The following is a 24307-nucleotide window of genomic DNA, read 5'->3' on the forward strand; positions in this document are numbered from 1 at the left end:
CACCTGAACAAAAATATTCATTAGGCACAAGGGAGGATTATTAAGGATTATAAAACTGATACAACACAATGTTTTAGGCTGCAGAACTGTACAATGGAAACTGCAGACAAAGTTCATATAAGGTAATTTTTTTCTTAATTGTTTGGTTTTGTGTATTCAAATAACAGCTTTAATGACCAATCTCCGAGCAAAATCTTTCCCCTTTACCTGTTGCATAAATGCTGTCTGCTCCGAAGCCTCACTTTGATTGCTTAGGCTTTCGTAGTCGCTGTCCAGTGGTTCCTCTTTCACTTTTATATCTGCCACGTGTGTTCCAAAAGGTTCTTCTGAGGAGCTTGTGCAGCTGCTGTTATGGCTGCGATTCCTAATACTGCCACAGTGGGGAGCTTTGTCCTCCTGCATCGGCTGATCTTTATGATTCTCTTCCTCAGATTCCTCCAGATTGGTACTTGGCTGCCTCAGCTGCTCAATAGACTTTGACAGCATCTGGGTGAGAGAGCACAAGGATGCTTTAGAGATTGGAAAGATTTGATTGCAAAAGATATCTGATATGATTAACAATAAAAATATCTATAGCACTAGCTATTAACAGTTACTAGTGAGGCACAAATACTGATCTACCGATGAGACCCCTACACACTCTCACTCTTGCACTTATAACATCACACAAGTCTTTCTGCCTGCTTTTGTAAAAACAAAAAAAGTATTTGTGTCCCAGTTATGCTACAGCCAGCGATAGAAATCTTCTCAATGTGCTGCATTTCTGGGATTCCATAACCTTGGGCAGAATTACAGGTAAATATTTTTTCTAAATGAAAGCAAAGTCACTGACTGATATGCTAACAATGGCCGTTTTCCAGGGAACAGCTGCAGACTCTTGTCTGTTTCACAGGAACACCTGGAAAAATTGTACTTGACACAGGAGTAAACAAATAGGAACTGAAAGAAATGCTGCTTGTTTAGGTGTACATTTTGTTGTAAAATGGACGGTGAGTGGGTCGTATGCATAGCTTAAGTACAAATTCTGTCATTCACCAGATACTGCCAAGATTATGTGGGTTCAGACAACATAAGAAAATAGGAAATTTGACAAATGAGAAGAGGCCATTCAGCCCAGCAAGTCCATTTGTTTAACTAATTACTAAGCTGTACTAATGTCTCATCCAAAGTGTTCTTAAAGGTTGTCAAGGTTTCTGCTTCAACTTGATGTCTTGGTACTTTGTTCACCCTTCAGCTGAAAAAGTATAGACTTCATTGCATATTCAGTGCAGGAAGTGTAAAATATGAAAGAAATATTCACAGAAAGATAGTCTAATAAACACAGGAGTAACAGAAGGGATTTTATTATATAAGAGTGTCAGGAGTCATCTTTCATGCACTTTCACCTTTATCTCATAAAGGAGTTAAGAGGTTCAACTTTTAAATCATGAGCATATTTTGTAAGTTTCAATGTTTCTTTTAAGAATATACTAAAGGGCTCTGCACCCTGCTGGCTTTGCTCGCCCACCCCCATGTTTGGTTTACCGGAAATACAATTTAAAGAGATTGTTATTTTCATGGGAATTGTTACATATGCATTATTTTCACTTTTACTTTAAAACTTTTGTAAAAACAATATTTGTCCTTTATTTCCGGCCCCGAGCATGGTTAAATCTTTCTTGCAGGACATATAACGCTGCTCGTGTTGTGAAGGGGGCGCAGCTGAACACACGTTAAGGAGAAGCGATTGCATCATCTGCTGGCTTTCTGCTGCTGCTGCTGGCGAGCTGCGTGTTCTTTTTGTCGCGCTGCACGTCGATCATTTAAAAGCCTGTACAGCAGCTGTCCTTTTGCCACTTCATGTCTCTGCCGCTTGCGTTGTGAAGGGGGGGCTGAACGCACGCTATGGAGTTGCAGTCCGATCATCTGCTGGCTTGTTGCTTCTGGCGAGCAGCATTTTCTGCTTGTCACGCTTTGTGTCTATCATTTCAAAGCCTGTACAGCAGCTGTCCTTTTGCCACTTCACATCTCTGCTGCTCGTGTTGTGAAAGCTTGTCACTTGTCATTTTAAGAGCTGGGAGCACATGATGTCTGTCTGCCAAAAGCATTCCAAAAACTGCTTGGTTAGATGTCCGTGAACTTGTTTTAAATGTTGTCTCACTGCCTTGTCTCACGTGATGTTAAAGTGTCTCTCGTGGACGTCAAATTGTCTTCCGAGAAGATCACGTCTCGTCTCCCTAGTCTCCCTCACAGGATTTTTTTTATAATAGAGAGACAAGATAGAGTCAGCATCGATGCCAGAATGTGTTCAGTGTTCGTATTTCTTGCATTGTCATTTCTAACATGTATCGTTAAACAGATGTATTACAAGCAATGTTCATTTTTCATAAAACATTATGGTGGCATCACTGATTCCTCATTGCTCCAGTAATCTCGGACTGAGTCTGTGACCAGTCACTATGTGCATGGAGAGAGAGAGAACAAGTCTATAAAGTGAACAGCATGAGGGGTTAGGGTTGGGTACTATTTAGTTCTGTCGTCTCACAGCTCTGGGGACAGAAGTTCCATGTGTTCAGCTCAGGCACTGTCTGTATGGAGCTGTTATGTTTTAACCTTTCACTGAATTTTCTTCCACATCCCAAAAATGTAGTTAATTGTCCTTCCTGAACTGGGCTACTATTAGGGACTATGCTTGTGTGTGTGTGAGTCCTACGCCAAACTGGTATTACATCCAGAGTAGGCTTCTTTGGGTTCTTTTGGATTTTAATCTTGAAACGGATAAAACTGTAAAATGAGAGATGTGAAGTTTATTGTCTGAATGTCTTTGTTCTTTAAGGATTATTCTTCATCCATCTTGTTTACAGGCTTATTCAGGCTCTTGGCAGCATTGAGCACAACACATAAATTGACCTAAGATGGGAAACGATTCATCACTGGGCACACTCATACGAACACCCAACCTTATTCATACCAGGCTGTTTAAAGCTGACAAGTATTCATCATATATCCTTGTAATGTGGGAAGAAAATCTTCTACTGGAACTATGAGATGGTTGTACTGACTACAGCGCCTCCCTAGCACACATAAAATGAACACATAGGGAGGCAGTGTGGTGTAGTGGTTAAGGCTTTGAACTACTGACATTGTGTGACATTGTGCAAGTCACTTGACCTGCCTGTGCTTCAAATGGAAAATCAAAAAAGAAATGTAACCAATGGTATCATAAATTTTGCAAATCGCCTGGGATAAAGGCGTCAGCCAAAAAAGTAAATATAAATGAATGGTGTTTGGTATTGAATGTGTAGCGTTACAATGGAAATATTACAAGACAAGACTGGAAAAAAGTGAGATAATATTTCTAACATGGTGCCTTACTTTAGAAGTCGTGTGTTTACAAGTAATGAAACCTGAATATGAGAATGAAGTTTCAAGCGGAGGTAGCAAGGAAAAGAGGGAAATACATTCATTACCATGCTTCACTTGAACCCAAATACAGGGGACATCAAAGAAAGCTTGACGCTGCTGGAAGTTACACCCAGCAAATGTATTGGCCTTAGAACATAGGCTCTTTATAAATATCCAGCAGAGAATTACCTTTCTTCTTATAGCATTAGTAAGTGTTTTTATACCACCTTTTAAATCCATTTGCTCTTGTAAAGATCCATTAAGACCTCTAATGCTGCAGACAAAATGGTTCTAAATGCAACACAGCTCTAGTTAATTTTATTGCTCACATTTAATTGGGGTAATGATTCAGAAATTCCTACTAGTAAACATAGGCCTTTTCTCCCTGACTATTTCCATTTATAGCACTATGATTATAAAAATATCATGCAGGTGCCTATATTTTGACTTGTGGATTCAGAAATTGGAAACAATTTCACTTAAGGTTAAATACAAAAATAAAAACCAGCAATGTAAGAGTCAGCAAATTTCAGGTCTGTTAGATCACTTTTGGTGTAAAACATAGCATGCTGCATAATACATCCAGTGATTGGCCCATGAGATTTTAGTTTGTTGAAAATCAATGACAAAGAAGGTCATGAATCCTAATAAATGATAAAATGGGGTATTAGCATTTCATTGTGTAATTTGGTATTCTATATACCATCATAGACACATTTCACATGACCCTGACTAACTCTTGTGACCTCCACCTGTCCTGGTTCTACTTTTGACTTCTATAGTGAATACCTTCTCAAAGTATTTTCCAACCACAGAAATATACAGCATTTTTTGTTTTTAACTTATACTGTATTTCTTTACAACTTAAGCACAAACACCTGAAGTTCCTTACTCAGGGACACACAGTGAGTTAAAAGGAGTAACTGTTTCAGTTGCACTTCAGCCATTAATATGAATGTTGTTGTCTTCTTGACTTCATCAGGCTGATCTCCACCAAACACTGTAGCATCGAAACAACTGAATGTGATGGAGTTGGGATGAGAATTAACAACCTCAAATCGGAGGTCATGGTCCTATCCCAGAAAAGCATATCTAGATTCTTAATGGTAATGAGAGAGTAGTTGCCCTAAACAGATCAGTTTAAATACCTAAGGTCATTGTTCACAAATGAGGACAGAAGTGACCATGAGAGTCATCAATGAATCATTGCAGTGGGAGGTTTTGAACACATTTTACTGGACCGAAATGGTGAAGCCAGAGCAAGATCTTTAGATGGGACTTTTTATTTAAGGATCAGACAATAACCCTATACCTATTACAGCCAAGCACCCGAAATGAGGTTCCTGCACAGGGTTGTTGGGCTCATTCTCTATGATAGAATGAGGAATTCAGCAATACGGAAGGGCCCTAGAGTAAAACCATTAGTCGTTCAGGTGTCAGTTGTAGTGGTTTAGATGGAAATGGACACCTCCCATGGGTATACTACCAGGAAATGATTTACTGGGAGAAAACCCAGTTTGTAGTACCATAGAGGCACCATGATAGAGATTACTGTGTATCCCTTGACTATCCTGGTAGCTTATGGCAATTTCCCAGGTAGTGCTATAAAGCTGTAAATAGGATTTTCTAGTTTTTTTTAGTTGTGTTGCCACCAGAAACTTCACCAAGAAAATTGGGCAGAATATTAAATGAACGTTTGGGAATTTTATTTATTATGAGTTAGTATGCAAATTCATATAACATATACCTCCCAGTTAGTCTGTATGAAGTTTGCACATTTTCCCCAATGTTCACTTGAATTGTCCTTGAGACACTTTGGTCTCCCCCATCAACAAACTATATAGGATATGCTGCTTAGGGAGTCTAAATTGTCATATATGAGTAAAGGTGGGTATGGTTTTGTAGACAGGCTTCCCACCCAGGGTTGGACTCTGCTTTTTTCTGGATGCTAATGGACACTCTGTTCTTTCTGCAGTTGAAGTCTTTAAATAGATTGGCTGTATTTTACATCTCTCTCACTAAAAAAGGTTGGAGAAACATTAATCATAATAATACATTATATTTACATTGAAAAAATAGCACAGCTTTATAAATGTGTGTGTGTGGAAATGTTAATTTACAGAGAAGTTCTGTTATTTCAGCACCATTAATGTATATGGAAACACAATGTGTATTAATAGTTATCTGATTTCATGCTTTACTAAAATTAGTATGTGAGTAGTCTTACTCGATTATATAAGGCCCTTTTTGAGCTGTAAAGTTGATTTTATTTACCACCACCCTCTGATGCAGCAGGGTTTCCTTTAGAAAATTACTGGTTTCTTTGAAATGATGATATCAGTGTGACCTTTTACTTTGTCATTAGCAATAACTTTAAGTTCACAGTTATGAGGCAAGAGGGATTGTGTGCTTATATATCACCATGGATAATTAGTACTGTATCAGATGATGACATTCTAAAATTTCTATTGAGAAAAAAATACCACAGACATTGACCGCAGAATCTCAAAATGAGTCAAAGATCTACATGTCAAACACTTTTTATTTCTGAACAGTTAATTGGTCATTTATCAAGGAGCATGTCAGAAACAGGAAGGATATCTAGTCGGACATATGTTCACCCTGGAGGAGGTGTGATCTTATAGTCTTGACCATCTAGACCTTTCCTTACCCCTAAAACAGCTGAAGGGATTTATTCCTCTCCTCTGTATGTGTGGCCATTCAACCGTAACGAAAGGCAAATCTAATTTAGACTGAGTGGTATTACCCTCAACTCATTTAAACCTTTTTGAAATGGTGGCAAGCAACTAAACTAATGAATCTAAGTATTTGACTATGAAAAAGAAAAGAATGTATTCTATAAAAATGGACACTCTGAACCCATATAACATCAGAACATTGACAGCATAAATCTAGTAAATGTGTGTGACTTTCCTTATTTGGAAATGTCCATTTGAGTTTTACAGCTCCTACTCATTTGGTTTAGAATCCTATTAGCACAGATTTTTTTTGTGGTTTTTTTTTAAGTGCAGTTATGCTTTTGAGAGTGTGATCCCCACAGTTGGCGTGCTTCTCAAAAGAAGACTTGAACTCGATTGGTTGCTGTGCTCACACAATGACTTCTTTCAGTCTTACAGCCAAATCAAATATTTGCCTTGTGTATTGGATGGAATAATTCTGAACAATGTCTTTCTTAAAGGCAAGGTCAAGGCTGCCAACTTCCAGAAACACAAATAATGCCACAAAGAAACAAAACTATGCAGTCTAAGTCTGACTTTCACTATTGAACTAGACTAAATTAAATTACATGGGGTCAAACGATGGAAAAAGGGACTCTCTTGTTTATGATGCCTCCGTAATGTTGAACATTGAGAGTGCTATGTATCATCATATTATATATGAAAAGTACAAAATGGTATTCTTCGTTTGCAAGTTAAATTCTTTAAAACAGTCATATTACTTAAAAAGCTTGATTAAATTTATTCATTGATGTAATTGGATATGCAAACTAGAATTTATTGAAAACAATGCAGAGCTTCTGCTTTGTATGATCTTACTTTGTTGATTTGGATTTGTTGCTGGTATTGCTTCTGCTTTTCCAGGAATTGCTGATGTTGTTGCTGTATGACCAGCTGTGCCAGTGTTCCCTGTGGCAGAGGAGCTGACTGGGTTCTGTTCAGAGGGCGGTGACGTGGAAGTTTGTGTCTGATGCTGGGCACTGGTCTGTCTTTCATTGTCAGTGGAGATTGAGGGTGAACAGGAACTGCACCTGGAACTATAAACAGAACTTTTTACAATTTCTATTTTAAAAAGTAATTACATTTTCAGTTTAAAGATTTCTTCACAAGCATTTTCATGTGAATCAAAAGAATATCCATGAATTTATTAAGAAATTTCTGATCACTCAATTTAGTAAGCTTACATTTTGTCAAAAAACAGAATGGAAAGGTAAATGGAAAACAATGCTAGTAGATGAAAAATAAAACTAAATAATACCCACAATGCAAACAGGAAGCAACACGGCTGTTGAAATAGTTATACTGGAAAACATTTGTCATTCTTTTGGCTGTTGCTGTCAAGTGGTTGCCAATTTGTGCTAGTTTACCATACCTCATCATTGTTTCTGTTCATATCAAATACCTTGAATAAATTTTGAGCTTCAAATGTATTAAATCTGTTTAATGCACACATACATCAGATTACTAACAGTCACACACAAACCTCTCATTAGCCAAAAACCTGCTTGAAATACTGTTATGTCTGCTTATAGAGGGAAGATAGGAAAGAATAAGCATAAATGAATTGTATTAGACTAGTTTTTGTAAAACACTTGAAAAAGGTGATAAGAGAGCTTGTTTCTGTTCATTCACTTATTCGTGGACTATCTATCTCTCAAAATAATTTCACATCTGAGTGTTGTTTTGTTGAAAGACACTGGGACACCCAGCATTTGGAACATTTCTCTGTACCAAGCCACCTAGGTACAGCTGGACATGCTCTGCCAGAAATGTTCTCATGTTCCTGTTGTACCTGACACTCTTGTTTGAGATATACAGTATGTGTAGCCATTTGCTACAAGAAGATAAGTCAGCATTAAAAGTTAAGCTACATGACATTTTTCTCTAGTCATTGTGAGTTTTATTCTCTACCTCTTCTTTTGAGATATGTGTGGATGTCTTTCTGGGTTTGCATTTGATTGCCCAGGTAAAAGAAAGTATTTCTAAAATACTGTGCTTGCTACAAAAATACTCAGGTTTGATCCCAGGTAAGGGATGTAATCTAAGTTGTTGTAGAGGAATTTCACTGATAGAACTGTGATAGAACTCCCAAGGTTATCGGAGTTGTTATTTTAGCGCAGCTGGTTGATTCCTTGTTTTTTAAATTTATGGCTGGCTGTGAGTCGGAGGAAAAAAGCTGGAGCCTTATGTTAATTTATAATACAGTATTCAAAATGCTTACCGTTATTAAGGATCTTCTGTTGACGCATTTGCTCCTTTAGTAGCAGGTGCTGAAGAAGAGCTTGGTGACTGTTATTTACTTTTGCTTCCAAAGCCACAGGAGGAAGGCCAGGTGGCAGAGGAACACCACCTTGATAGTGGCCTGGCAAAGCGTGCCTCATATTTTGCATTGCAACATCAACATGTTTTTCCTTTAAAGTGGTGGCTGCCTAAAAAAGAGTCAACCAGAATATTTAGAATATTTGGAAGAGACAAAAGTAAATTTCTTAAGAAATGATTTGCATTATAATGAACCATAAGAAACAAAACAGAGGAATAAATGCTTTAAGCAGTCAAAGGAGATGTTCAGGCAATATACAGTGGTTTGTATGGTATACTGTATGTATAAGTGTGTTGACCAGACATAATTTCATTGCTGCTTCCCACATTCCCCAAACCTCGGGATCTAGACAGCCTTTAATATGCTCATAACCTATCAAGAACATCGTGAGTGGATGATTAAACTGGTAGATAATAACTGGCTGTCACCTAAACCACATATTTCCCTGTCATAAATGATGGCAAGGTAAATTGTAACTGAAACAAGTTTCTTTCAAACAGTAGAGCACACAATTTGTTTATAAATTATTCTGAAATTGCTCAGATTTGAGAAAGTCAAGCAGGCATCAATAATGTTCTGCTTTCTTGAAACTGTCTCCAGTGCTACTAGGATATTCTTGGATACTGCAACAACCTGAATTATGTTAAGCAGGTCTGATAAGAGAGTGATGGATGTATGGACATCAATAAAGTCAGGAAGATATCCACTGTCACCCCTTTCAAAGGATAAAGATATCTCAAACTGTTGTTGGCTTTTCTTTTTTTAAACACTTTTTGCTAACTATTTCAATTTGAAGACATAACCCAGTAGCTTGTGCTTCAAGTAAGCCTGAAGAAGGTCATTCCTTAGTCACACCTTTTCAAGAGAATTTGCTTAGTGATTGCTCTTATAGTAGCAACACACCCCAAAATTGATATGAATACAACTCAACTTTCAGAATAACATGTGAGTTTGGATTGGTTGTGTGGGTCTTTTATCATTCTTGTTTTGATGAATCACAAAATAAAAAGTTAATTAAGAAGACAGGCTCAACTTTCTGGAGGTAGGAACAAAAGAGATAATAGAGACAAAACATATAGCCATTATCAGCCAATAAATTATTTAGAAGAAGTGTGTCAAGAAACACTACTGGGATAATATATAGTACCTTCATAATGCCTCATTGTGAATGCTCTTTTTATCTTTAACCCAGTCAGAAATTTTACTTCTTTTTATTAATTTTGGTGTGCATTTCTTTGTTATATTATTTCTTTATTTATTTCTTGACCTTCTGTAAAAAAGTCAAATTTCTTCTTTGGGACAAATAAAGTACGTACGTACGTACGTACGTACGTACGTACGTACGTACTATCTATCTATCTATCTATCTATCTATCTATCTATCTATCTATCTATCTATCTATCTATCTATCTATCTATATGCAGTGTAAATAGTATCTGGAGGACAGCACAGTTCAGTGATTGTTCTTTTAGAATGGCAGTTTTACAACTTGGTTAAATTCCTAATTGTTTCAGAAATGATGAGTACTTGAAGAGTGTTTATCCAAAAGACACAGCTATAAATTATAGTGTATCATTAAGCACTAGATAAAACTGCAATTCAATTCATTTTGAAATAAATCAGAAGCAGATATCTGCATTACATATTTTATTCAAATAATCCATCGGTTTATTATAAGTATTTACCAGATTGTAAAAGTACTAAGTAGCACAGATTCTCTTTAATAAGTAAAAATCTTAACTCTTTATATGTACAGTTCATAAAAGAAAAGATTCTTTTTAGATAACGTGAATGCATAAGAAAGAGAAGAAGTCAAGCAAACTAAAACACTAGGCAATAAATAATGAGATTTATTTACCCATTGGTGAAGTACCATTTAATTGGATGACGTGCCAGCTCATAAAGCCTGAAAATGATGCATCATTTAGAAATTCTATTGGTCTTTATACTAAAGTACATAATTGCTTAAACTTTCGAAACTGAGGTGATGAATTGGGTGAATTGTTAAAGATAAGAGCAAGGCTTGAACTGGACACTGGAGACCATTATTTATCCAAGGGGATATAAAATCCTTTGGGGTTAAAAGGTCTGTGGCCCAGAGCAAAACATTAATCCTCTAGGCTAGCTGGTGGCATTACTAGTATATTGGAAAGCTCCTCCTATTGACCAAAAGGGCCTTAATGTGACAAATTTCAATTTAAATGTAGTGCCTGATAGAGATAACATACTCGAAAGTATATCAGTTTTAGAACAAAAGTAATTATTGTAGTTGACTTAAATCAGCTTGCAGGAAGTTTATGATTATATCTTAGTATTGTGTATATTACTTATCAGTTTAGGCAAATATCCTTTATAGGAATATTTAACTGTACTCTATCCATATACTGTACATACAATTGTTGACATGCATCCTTAGTTCCTTAGATTAGGATTAAACTGCACTTGCTGACAATAAAACATGTAGAGGAAGAGAGACTTTAAAAATGAAAACTTACATTTATTGGGGAGGATGCCGCTGGAAGTCCCAAAGTAATGTTTGGTAATGAGGGGGATGTGTACAGACTTAATAAGGTCATTGATTCTTCAGGTTTCAGAACTCTTTGATGTGAAAGTAGATGCTGTAGGAAAGATAAATGGCACATATTAATAGAGCCTTCTCAGGTTCCTTTTACAGCATGGCATTATTCACTTAGAATGCTTAAAACTAATGTTCTTGTTTTACAGAGAATGTATATTGAAAAAATATGTGGTTTGTTCGGTGGCAATGCTGGCGTGAACACATCAGCTCTGGAAGTCATACTAGGTGTATTGTCATATAAACCGGCATATCCCAGTGGGGATTATAGCTTAAACACACTCACTCCATTCATTAGAGCTATCATTTCAGCATGTGGTCCAGGAGATGCCAAGTTTTTCTTGTCTCCGTCTCTTGACCTAAGCCGCTAATATACAATGGCTTGTATGTGGGGCTTCTACTTGATATTTGCCCCAGGGGAACAGTAGTCTCTGAAAATGAATACCTAGTGTAACAGTACAACAACATCACTTGGTAAAGATTCAAACAGGAAGCGCCTGCTACTCTATGAGTGACCAGCACTGTTTGATAGATAGTTAACTGGGGCATTAGGCTTGTGTAAATATAATAGAGGCCTGGGTATGTTATTGGTACATGGAGGTCTTTACAGACCATGTCTGGAATATCAATTAACCTGAAAGCGGATTCTCTCCCAATTGCGGGACACCTTTTTAGTGTCACTAGAGGTTCATGGGAGAATAAACAGAGAGCATGTTTTAGGAAAAACATGGACAGCCAGAAATGTTTGTTTGGAGATGTGTCATATCCCCATGCCCTCAATAATGTATGCTATTGTGCTATGGCCCTCAGGGTACTCTTTCTTACTCAACAGAGGAAATCAGTCTATGAATCACTAAAAACACTGACTTCACAAAGAGTACAGAACAAGCTCAATTCCCTACTATTTTCAAAAGCAAACAATAAAACATTACTTGCTTTAGTATGAAAAAATATCTTAATTTGTTAAAAGGTTGTATTATTAACAGTTGCAAAAAAACTCTCATTACTATACTGCTTTTTTATATTCCTACTTGAAGATGTCAAGTATGCTTATTGGTAAGGCAGTGTTTAGTGCCAAATATATGTCATTTTTTTATAAATATACACTGTACAGCTGTGTTTCTTCTCCTTGGTGAACTGAATATGATTGTCAGAACGGGTGTGGCAAAGATCCACTGCACGACCCACCAGGGACCCAATGTGACCTTCAACCATTATAATCAATAGCAATTCATGACCCACTGTTGTCAGCCTGTGATCCACTTTTGGAGGTCGTGAAACACTGCTGTAGAGTACCTTTGATAAAACCCTGAAGTGTGTACACCCAATTCTGATTCCAGTCTGTTGTTTTTCAACTCATGGAATGGTTCAATCTAACTAGCATGTCTTTGGGATTATCATGAGGAATCCCACCCAAACGTGATCAACATGTGCATTCTACACAGACAGTGACTGGACAAAAAAATTAGCTCAAAACAATGGACCTTTAAGACATCAACACTAACTGTCTGTACTACCACAGTATTTTGAATGCATTCAGAATAATGCAACTCATCAGTGCATCACATTTTTCATAAAACAAATTGTGACAAATATTGAAAGTAGTATGTGACTCATAGTTACACCAAATGTGAATATAATGCTTACTTTAAGAATTAGTGAGCAGCAAGCTAAACAATTTACTGCACAGCAGAATAAATAACAGACAAGAACAATGTATGTAAAATACTTTTTACAATGCAAAAAAACATAAAACGGGTGCTGATAATTAATTCAGCACTATTGATTATTAAAATTGTTAATCTTCCCCTACAGAATAAAAATACATGAATGTGTTGTTTCTATGAAAATAGCATTCAGCTACTGACACCAATTACATTTACAGTTATTTGTTTAGTAGATGCTATTATCGAAAACGACTTACAAAGAAGGTCAACATACAGTAATCAAGTACCTATTAGCTATGTATAGATACATTAAAATGAAATGTTGGGATTTTTTTTGTAAACCTTACTGTTGTAACTATAGTTTTTTCAATCACACATATTTTCAAAAATGAAAGCAGTTTTATCTTACAAGAATAATCAATAAAAATATGCTTTAAAGTTGTTTGGCATAGTCATATAGTGGTTAAGATGCTCCACAGTTGTGAGTTTAAATCCTGGTCCAGAAACTGTATTAATAGTTTTTCAGTGGGTTGTCCTTTTCCTAAAGATGAGCAGGTTACTCTAATCAAGACTCCACAATGTGTGCATCAGCATGTCCTACAATAGACCTTTTAGGGTTGCTTTGTGCCTTATATTGCTGAAAAAGCTTCTAGTAACGTATGAATTTTTATGAGAAAAATTAAGATGGATGGCTAGATAAATTAAAGTTTTTCATACACTTTGCACAAATAGTTTTGGGGCCGTGGGTATGTCTGGTAAGAATAATACATTTTATCACTAACACTGCCTGGCATATACCAGATAAGCAGAGAGCACTTAAAGCTAAGCTCAGTGTTTTTCAAGTTGAGGTTATTTCTTCATAAACATGGTATATATTGTTTTGCCACATTGAATTCTGCTTTAAAGTGAAGAATTTTTTTATAAATTAAAAAAAAAAACAGATAGCCTGTTCCTGCACTCTTAAATACAGGTGAAGGATACTGGGGTATCCATTAAATATGAAAGCAAGAACCCTATAATTCACAGAATGTGTCCACTATGAAGCAGCAAAGGTTTAAATTTAAGAAAATGTGCATTCTGTATTACAGAGGCATGTTTGTGAAAAGTAAGGTTTAATCACAGATTCCTTCTACGATGATATGTTTCCTGTTTGCTTATTTGCTTGCACTGGTCATCATGGGTGGAACTTTGACATTTTGCCCCCTGATGCTGGCACACATACTGAATTATAAGGAAGCTTATTACAGCCCTCCAAAAAAAAAAAAAAAGCCTTATTATACCATAATTATTATATTGTTTCGCATTAATCAGAGAGTTATTTAGCAAAGACATTGCCCGCTGTTGCCAGTGTCATCATGCATACGTGGGCTGCAGTATACTTGTGATAGCATGTGAGAGATAGGTTGAGCACATGCATGGCATGTAGTCAAGTGTCAAGAACTGAACAGACATTATAGGCGTACCTTTAGTCTTAATCAGATTAAAGTTTAATAAATTTGATAAAGATGTTTTAACATAGGTAGAGTGGTAGCACAGAGCTTTCATTCCTGCCTCACAGGAATGAGGACAACCAGCTTATCAATTACCACAAAAAAATCAGTCGTTTATGTGCTATGAAGTAAATTACATCCATTGTCTTTTTTCCTAGCATACATGTGACATATTTTCAATGGTTATTGTCTACTTGTCTACAGAACAGAGACAGCAATTGATATCTGGGTATTAACATTCAAAAATGTCAATAATTCTGCTCGATTTTTCTAGGTGAAAAGTATATGCCAGAGGAAGCTGTGCCCCTGAGGCTGAAAGATTGCTGAGGAGGAAGATAAGTAGTGAGGTGAACTGCACCTCACTACTACGCAACAGCTGAATCTCACAAAAATATTTTGTGTTTTTTCCTTGCTAAAACAACATCAATGTTTTATTTTGCAATACTGTACTGTACTGTATGTGTGTAATCTCAAGACATGGTTCAAGATTTGACAACATTCTTGGTTTGAAAAATGGGTATATTCAGTACGTTTAAGGCTTCTGTTTTCATATTTGGACCCTGATATCCTTAACCTCCATTTGTAAGCACAACAGCAGACTAGCGATTTTTTTTTTTATTTATAAATAAATGCATCACTTTAAAACACAATTTTTTGTGGCAAATTCATATATACTATTATTGTGAAGACATAATTTTAACTTGAAAAATACCAGATTTATTCTTTAATACTGTATAATGTCAGTGTCTAGACAGCTTTTGGAGACTGGGTTGGAATGAAACACAGCTGTAAGAGTAGGCTTCTCTCAGAAAATGAGTACTAGAACCTTTTCTGTAGGAAGCTAGTTATTAAATATTAGCCTGTGTTATTATTATAAAAATGATGTTGCCATATATTACACTATATATGCGTTACTTAAAAGAGTAAAATACTTCAAAATAATTGGACAGTGAAAAAAGCAAATAATAGGATAACTTGAAAGTAACAGGTGAAGTCTGTTGTACTGAAAGTTGTTGTGGCAATCCTGAGCACAGAGGCCAGCATGGTCACAATTAATATATGTGGCACATTAAGCAAAAGTATATCATGACAAATTAACATTTACACAATTTTATTAATTCCAAACCTAATTATGGAGTATCTGTTATATTTTTACAAGACCCCTCTGTTATGAGCATACTGTGTTTTTCACTGAAATGATAAGATCATAATTTGTCTTTCACACTGTTTGCACTATTTTCATATCAAACACTTAGTCTTTTACACTATCAAATTTGAAATTATACGACTAATAATACCTATTTTAAACTCTATTAGGAAAAAAAAAACAACAGGCACATGTACTGTATCTTCCAAAACAGTTTTTGAATAGTTTAATGAAATGTTTATTTTCTTTTAGGATGAGCAGAAAAAGCACTAGCATTTCTTTCTAAATTAATTTAAATTCAACAATATTTTCATTTCAAATGATACATGTCAGGAAGGTTATTTTGATCATTACTGACCTCTGTGTGTGGGACTTGGGGTAGCACTGAACTTCCATTCTCTACTCCCATCACAGAGGAGCCACTGTTAGGGGAGCTGGGACCAGAACCTGGAGCACTGCTGCTGACCGATGTATCTAGTTTGAAAAAAAGAAAAACTGTAAAAAGACTACACCAGAAGACCAAAAGTTTAATAAGACACAAAAAAACAGAAAATTTAATACATTAGAAGGCCAATTGGATTATAATGTAACTACTTAAAATAGAGTGTTGGTTCTTTTCACTCTTGTCAGTGGTTTTACAGCTCAGCAGTGCATAAACATTAGTGTTAAAAAAAACACATTTAAAAGGCACTGTGGGAAATTAGGGTTGAATTTTTTTTGTGTGTGATGAACCTGCCGTTTTATTTATAGAATATTTGATGTGTTGTACACAAAATTAATGCATGAAATGGACTGGCCAAGACAGATCTTTAAAATTTCAGGATTACCAAGAAGTTTTTGAAATTTGCACAGTACGAAAGGGCACATATTTATTATCAGTACGCTAGTTTGAAATAAGGATAATGGGGCTTCTCTCATTGCTGTTAATGAATTGCAAAACAAAGACCATCTTGGGTACCACTATCTTTCTTAAATTTAAGTGACGAACGCTTACTAATAATTTCAAGGATTGTTTTTTCAGATTCTGAAAAATGTTGAAATTGAAGTAGATACAGTATGTCACTATCTATTATCAAAGCAGAAAAAATAAATAAATAAAACATAAATGCGACCTACATGTGCATGAGTGTAGGAACAGACTGAAATGTCCTTTTGATTGATATTAATCTTCTATCCTGGATTTACACTGCTTTTATTCTGATTTCTCTCCCAGTACGAAACTGTTTTAATTAGCCAGTGTCATTGATGGACTGGCATCCCGACTGGGATGGACACCACTCCTTTACCCGGAACTGGCAACCAGTATAATGGATTGTGATGAAGAGAGCCGTGGCATTCCCTGCCTCAGCCAGGAAACTGACATGGAGGGCCACTGGTACAGCAGTAAGGAATGAAAACCCTTTAGATGCCAGAAAAAAATGGACAGACCATGGGAAACTGCTTCCTGTGCTTATGTCGTTCCCCCGTACACTGGGTGGCAGCATCCATCTTGGTGAGCCCAGGTCTAGACGCCCACAGGGCAGCATGGGAATTATGGTTCCACAGGGCTGCCTATTGGGTTCTGTGAGTAATGCCAGGAGGATCTGTTGGGAGGTAAATCTGCTGTTCCAGGGTGTTTCTGCCTAACCCAGAAGTGCTTTCAGGAAGCAATGATTTAGCCATGGAAGTACTCCCAGGTCGTATTTAAAAGGGAACCCACCATGTCACTCAAGGATTTGGAGTCATGTGTCATTCCTCAGTCATTACTGAGGAAGTATGCACAAGCATGCCCTGAGATGGACTGGCCTGCCTGTTAGAGCACATTCCCGGCTGGTGTCTGATATGGTTAAACATAGGTTCTGCCTACTAACAACTTTAAAATGGATGGCCTGGCAAAAGCGGATCTTCATAACTAAATCTGTATGCATAAACACTTTCAGGACTCCCAAGAAGCTGTGAAAGCTACAAATCAGAAGGAAATATTTGGATAAATAGGTACTGTATGTGTGAGTATGTTCATGTGCACCTTGTAAGGGATTTACTGTATGTGCCCTTCGAGGAGTTTGAACAAGCTGTGGAGATCTCCTTCCATAAGAGACACTGAAAAATAAGATCATTGGAGAAAAAGACTGACTGAATTCATAGCAGTTAAATTTGAGAAGAGTAATATTATTATTAAAATATGACTTCCTGGGTTTTAGCCAGTATTACGTTTATGTAAGTATAATTATTACCTTCAGGTTTTGAATTGCAGTAAACTGCAATGTCGTTAAATAGTTTCAACTAATTTAAAGATGAGATATTTTAGGCATACTTTAGGGATAATTATCTTTAGAGAATACAAATACTTTGAAAACAAAGAAACGTGTGCATGACTAAATACATACTGGTAACAATGTCCTGTGTGTTTTTGTAGGTTTCTGCTGCAAACAAATTTTCGTTTGGGATAATAAGGTCTACCTAATCTAACCTATCCTAACACATACCTCACATAAATATACACTATAAGTAACATCAATTAGACTTTATACTTGCAAATGAATTCATAAATCCATGTGTGTTATTCATTTCATCCTACTATGCCTAATTGTCAACATGTCTGAAGTTATTTTCATTGGGAACTCTACTATAAAGATCTGTGTTTCAAAGATATGAAATATGAGTCTTACCTGTTATATCATATGCCCTCTTTTTGTAGGAATTCACTACACTTCCATCTTTTCTTCGTAACAGTGGGCTGCTTCTTCTCTCTGCTACTTTTTGTTTTAACCTTGACCGAACTTTCAAATTAGGTTCTGAAGCTGTGAAAATATATATGCAGAAAGTATACAGTGTTTTATATATACACACACAGATGCAGTTTATAGCTAAATTGATACACACAAACAGCTAAATCTCAATAGAGACACATCCTTCACCATCAATTATATGGTACAATACAACAAAGACACATTTTGAATTAATCTAATTAAAAATAGGGGTGGCACAGTGGTTTAGACTGCAGCCTCATAGATCTCATGGTCTTGATTCAAATATCTCACTCAATCATTCTCTGTGAGGAGTTTGCACAATCTCCTCCCACATGCTAAAAACATACATTTTAGGTTAGCTGAAAATTCTAAATTAGCCTCTTATGTGAGTGAATTCTTAGATCCACTAGCACCCAGTCCAGGTCTGGTCACTGCCTTATGTCTGATGCTTTCAATATTGGCTTTAATCCTCTTTGACCCTGAATGAAATTAAGTGAATTGTAAATTATTATCTGAAATATACTTATTTTCCATAAAGAATATTCCAGGTATAAATAGGAACATATCATATAGTTATTTACATTTACAATTCCCAAAGTTTGTTTTTACTTTATTATATTTTGCATTTGATAGTAAAACATCTCAATTTAATGTAAGAGAGAAAAGCACACTTTCAAATACTTCCGCTGTAAAAGTTGTATTCTTACATCTCTAATTTGGTACTGCAGTTTTAATTTTGAGTATGTATTTTAATAATCTCTGAATGTGTCTAATAACACTATTCTTTATGTAAGTTACTTAAACATCCATGTTTCCATGGCAGGAAACAGACCTGAATAGGACACCAGTTCCCAAATACATGAATACACTATCATTTCTGTTTTTCGAAAATGTTTTCCATCATTTTTCTTGACCATTTCCCTTATTCAAAATCTTTCCGACTATGCTCCACTAGCTCGGTGTTTTGCAGAGACTTCCTCAGTTAGCAGCATGCAGTATACAAATATTCAAAGGATATACAGTTATTGTATCTGTGTGCTGGAAGTGAAAATCATTCCCTGTTGATGGAGACTAATGTGTTTGGATGTCTTATTATACTGACAGCACTCTAGTTAGTATGTCAAAGACATTAGAACCTTAGCCTTGGGTTCAAATATTGTGCAGCAGCAGATCTATCCATTGCACCATTGTGCCACACCTTAGTACTGAATTAATTCTTATATAATCTGGTTTTGTATGTGAAATAAAAATTAAACAATAGCTATTAGTCATTGAATATGAAAAAATAAAAATGTTTTTAATTGTTGGAAAAGACACATACAAAAACAAGGTCCTTTCACCTTTTAATTCAGGAGGCCAAAACAGTATTTTTACTAAATAAGCACAGTATTTGTTATCTTAGACACCAGTGTACCACACATCATACAACACCATCCAAAACCTGCTTTTTTCACATTACACAAATAGAAAAATAAAGACAGGTTCTAAATATGGAACAAGTTAATTTGTGCATTTATTTCTAGTAGAACCAACTACTGCAAACCTTTATTCGCAGGCTGTTCACAGTCCTTATACCAGGTTGCCTCTCATCTAACACCTTTGGGGAGCATTGCCTGTTTTCTCCTAGGCTCTTCCCCTGAAAAGTCTCACTTTCACTCTCTTTTCCCATGATGCCTATAATCAAACCACCCTGTGTATCCAGTGCACAGGCAGGATATTCTGCCTCTGGCAGTGTCCTCCTTTCTGTAGTGGTATGATAGCCGTTTGAAAACAAACAATTAATCCATCTATTTTTCTTCTTAAAGTAACAGTAATGGAGGGCCAGACCTTACCATGGCAGCATCAGACACAAGAGGAAAGCCACCTCTCAAAATGGGACGTCAGCCCACAGGAGAGCAGACATAAACACGTGCTCCCATGCCCACTCATATTACTTAAGCATCGCTAATTAACAGTACTGCATCACTGGGATATAAAAGTATATTGAAATATAATTGTTATAAATGATATCATATTTGCCATAATTCATAATTAAAAAGCAAATTTCATTTCTGCATTGTGTGGTTTGACATTGCTCTTGCACTATTCAATGGTTAAACTACCAAAAATTCAAGCTGTAACCACCAATAATTTCAGGGAATATTTGGCCTTTATCATGTATATAATTTGTCCAGTACATGTATGTTTGCTACAGTATACAGCAGGACACCACCCAGGGCTTATTTTTAAATGGCAAACATCACCACCACTATGTTACTTTTTATGGGACCAAAAATGAACCTGTGTCACCTTTCTCACATCTCTTAATTAGGATTGCAATTAGTGTGACATCATTTAAATATGTACTGGTGTCCCGTCAATAACTGATTCAATGCGTTGTATTTTTGATTTATTTTCTTTTCAACCAAGTATAGTAAGGCACAAACAAATCACAGGTTTCTAATTGAGTAAACAGATGGGCCCAGAATGTGGGATTCGAAAATAATCAAAAATGTAACCAATTAAAATGCATTTGGTAGGATATTAGTCTTTAGAATCCTAGTAACTTTTGACACAAGACAAAAACCAGTGACAGCTGGCGTTAAATCTATACTGGAATAAGTGAGCTCAAAAAATTCAGTACACAAACAATGTTCTGAATGACGTTTGACACATGGAATACAAGTGTACAATCTCAGACTATACTGTGCTTCTGAAAGAACAGTGTCATTAGCACCATTATGCCTAACAAATATTTACACAATAACAATAAGTATGTGTTATTTATAGTACAGTACAGTACATTATCCATCCATCTGTCCTATTGGACGTAGAATCAAGAGTTTATCCAAACATCCATTCAGGAGAATGCAGCCATTCCTGGACACATTCTCATACGCATCAACACTAACTCACCCATATCTGACCAATTTAAAGTCCACAATTATCCTAATACACACCCATCTTTGGGGTGTGATGGAAGTAAACTGGGATATCCAGGAGTTAACTTGAATACACTAAACTATTTAAAAATACAGAACCAAGGATGTGCCATTTCTTGCTCAAATCATTTTCATGTCTTCGTTTATTTTTCCTAACAAAGTAATCATCCTCAAATTCAAATTATTTTACTAATAAATTAAAAAAATGCATCCAAGGAGAAATGGCAAACTATTCTCCTATTCTTTTGCTTTAATGTTCATTAGCATTCTGTGAAAGAACTCCCTGTCATTTTGATTTTTTTCCCCCTTGTTAATTTAGCACAGCTGGTTTTCATTCGGTGCCACTGATTGTCTCAAATACGCACTCAGTTGTTGACCTTTTCATTCTTGATCCTGTTTACTTCAGTTGCCATAGGGTGAATGCATTTGTTAAGCATGACTTTAGCTTTGTTTAAGTACATTTTCCAACCCACTTTGATTCTTAGAATTATTGCGAGTTATTTCTCTTATTTTTCCATTTCAGACTTTTTAAAGATTAATGGAAACGTCATGATGACATGTGCTAATGATAAATGATTTCAGAAGCCTTTAGTCTTTAAATTTTTTTTTCTTTTATCAGATCCAAGATTTTACAAACAAATTTTCCTTTTGCTAAAATAGACAATTCTTTCTATAATGGAGATTCCATCCTGAATCTTCATTTTCTAGGTATATTTGAGCCTAACACTGGGACACGGACTGATTCATTTGTTGTATACTCTGATTATAATTTCAGTGTATTTCAAAAATATTTTATTTTCAGTTGCCCAACCAAATTTTCACATAAATGTACATTGAAAGATCAACACATCTCCAATCCACCATATATCTAAAACTTGTATTCAGTGCTCACTCTCAATTCCCAGGTAGGCTATCAAGCATGAATAAGTCTGTTAACTGTTCAATTTGACAAAAAGGTTGAGTAATGAGATTTTCAAAAAGATAAACTACAGGAGAAAGGCAAAATCATAATGAAGTTACAAGAGTGAAATGATTCTTAAAATGAAAAACAAACACTGTATATTCATTGGATTAAACATTAAGTCACAGTATCTCTGCATATTTTGAAACATGAATATGTGCACAGGAATATGTGCATTCTGTGCATTAAAAAGATTTATTACACCCATCATCTCCTTATGATCAAGTATCTTTTCCAGTTTTGCATATAATTTGTGGTAAACTAATAAATATTAAAAAAAGGCTAAATAGCCAATATTTTGTAGTCTCATCTGTAAAAACCTCATTGTTAGTATAGGTGACTTATTGTTGATTTTTTTAGATCATAATAAGAAATAATGCAAGCCAAGGAAAAATGTACTTGATTTTCAAATACAGATAATTAATTTCTACTTGAATTTTGTATGTATGATTTGAATTTGGATTTGATTTTTTTTTTATTTTAGTATATCACAGCATCTTTTTTTGTGGTTGTCACCAACTTATTCATCTTGTTGCCATGACATGACAGTCAGCTGTCAGCAGTGTGTCCAAGAAGTTGCATTGCATAGTGGCATCAATATATGACTGTCTTTAAACTGTCATCATGTTGAGACACATTGTCCAAGAATATGGATAATTCTATTAAGACTTTAGTGTGTGATACTTGAAACAATTGATTATGGTTATGAATCCTTGCTATCCAACAGTTTTTAGTTTATGTTTAGGATTTGGCATTTTTGGTTGGGACAACTTTTCCATGATTCTGAATGTTACGTCTCCGTATTCTCTAAATAAATGCCCTTGCGGCCTTCCATCTGAATAAACAACAGAACACACTGACATCAGATAGTGCATTACATATTTTTAGTTCATTTGTTGTTGGAAGGTTGACACTTTCAGGCACTTCAAAAGTTAGTTTTATTGATTTTAGTCATTATTTTACTCTGTTATTATAAATAGTTCTTTTCGTGATGGAAACTTTTTACTATAGATGATGTCATTCTACTGGGTCTTTTCAACATTGTAAATTATTGTATTAACTGGACTGAAGAATTGTTTAATGTGCTTCACTCCTATTTTTTTTTTTTAATTTAAGCAGAACTTTACAATAGTATACCACTCACTCAAACAAATAAAAATATCATACCAGATACAACCATTTACTTCAAAGTCAATACAGAGAAAACAAAAGAGAAATTGAAATAAAAAGGAGGGAAAAAAAGCAAAGCAAGATTTAACAAATATTAAGAGTGATTGAATCTTAAAATCTCTTAATAATATGCTGAAGTTTTGAAATCACAAAAGAAAGATGAAAATGTTCCACATTGTTGTTTATTTGCTACATTTCTGGAAGTTTAGGAATGTGTTGGTCATGATTTTGTAAAAAGAAAAATATCATGTCTGGGAGGATGTATGTAATACTTGTTTCTTTTACTAGATAGAGGACATACTATTATGATTAGAAACCCAACAATAGCATAATACAATAAAAGCAGACCTTTCCATGCTTTAAATAGGGAAAATGAGAGTATGAAATCATCTAAAACTCATCAGTTCTACAACAGTTAAAAAATATCCAACCTTTGCAAATCTCCTGTGAACTCCTATGTTTATCTCTAATACTAATACCCTTCCAGCTTTGCAAACTCTGTGTTCAGCCAGATAATACCAGGTATTAAATCAAGCTCAGTGAATTAATTAAGTATCAACTACAGAAGCATCCCTTCAGCCTTATAGCTACTTATGTGTTTTGCATCTGGCCAATTATTAATTATAAATAGAAGTGTCAGCGAACCCCTGATTAATCACAATGTGCAAGATGACAAACCAAAACAGAGGGAGTGAGAGAACTGTACTTGGCTTGAATGCAAAATATAAAGTGTTATTAATAAATACACACGTTTTCCACAAAATATGCTGCCTAAACAAAATATGAGATTATTATTTTGTATTGCTATCAATATGCATTATTAACTCATTTCTATTCCTTAATTTATTTATTAAATAAGCAGGAGTTAAATTTGTTGTACTGTATTGTGAACCAGCCAGTACTGTACATTTGCCTTTGTCTTAAAAGAAAACAGGGTCCCTATCTGCATGAGATAAGGTTCAGGAATATAAAATGTGTCCAATTATTATAAAACGTTGTTATTGGAAATGTTGTTTAGAAAGCAAGAAAAACACATTATTTGGCTCACCTATGACTGAAATGTGTTTTTCAACAGTGACCTTGTAGCTGGGCCTGCAGTAGTGTTTTCCAAGGTAATGGGAAACAATACAAGTAATTTGATTTGAACATTAACATTTCTGAAAGGGGATTTTAAAATGCAATGTTCCATACTACATGTCCAGCA

At 35.5% G+C, this 24307-nt stretch overlaps 1 protein-coding gene across 8 annotated transcripts in view; it reads right to left on the minus strand.

The window, feature by feature from the left end:
* LOC114664257 (histone deacetylase 9) overlaps positions 1-24307 on the minus strand; it is a 714055-nt gene that overhangs the window by 200275 nt on the left and 489473 nt on the right. For all 8 annotated transcript variants that reach the window (XM_051935474.1, XM_051935473.1, XM_051935477.1 and 5 more), the window contains 6 exons: positions 17971-18102; positions 15681-15796; positions 10939-11061; positions 8344-8551; positions 6942-7159; positions 208-486 (listed from right to left, as the gene is read on the minus strand). In XM_051935474.1, coding sequence (XP_051791434.1) covers positions 208-486; positions 6942-7159; positions 8344-8551; positions 10939-11061; positions 15681-15796; positions 17971-18102 — 1076 coding nt within the window. The remainder of the gene's footprint in view (positions 1-207; positions 487-6941; positions 7160-8343; positions 8552-10938; positions 11062-15680; positions 15797-17970; positions 18103-24307) is intronic.

This window comes from Erpetoichthys calabaricus, chromosome 13 (genome assembly GCF_900747795.2).
Source record: "Erpetoichthys calabaricus chromosome 13, fErpCal1.3, whole genome shotgun sequence".
NCBI classification, from domain to species: domain Eukaryota; kingdom Metazoa; phylum Chordata; class Cladistia; order Polypteriformes; family Polypteridae; genus Erpetoichthys; species Erpetoichthys calabaricus.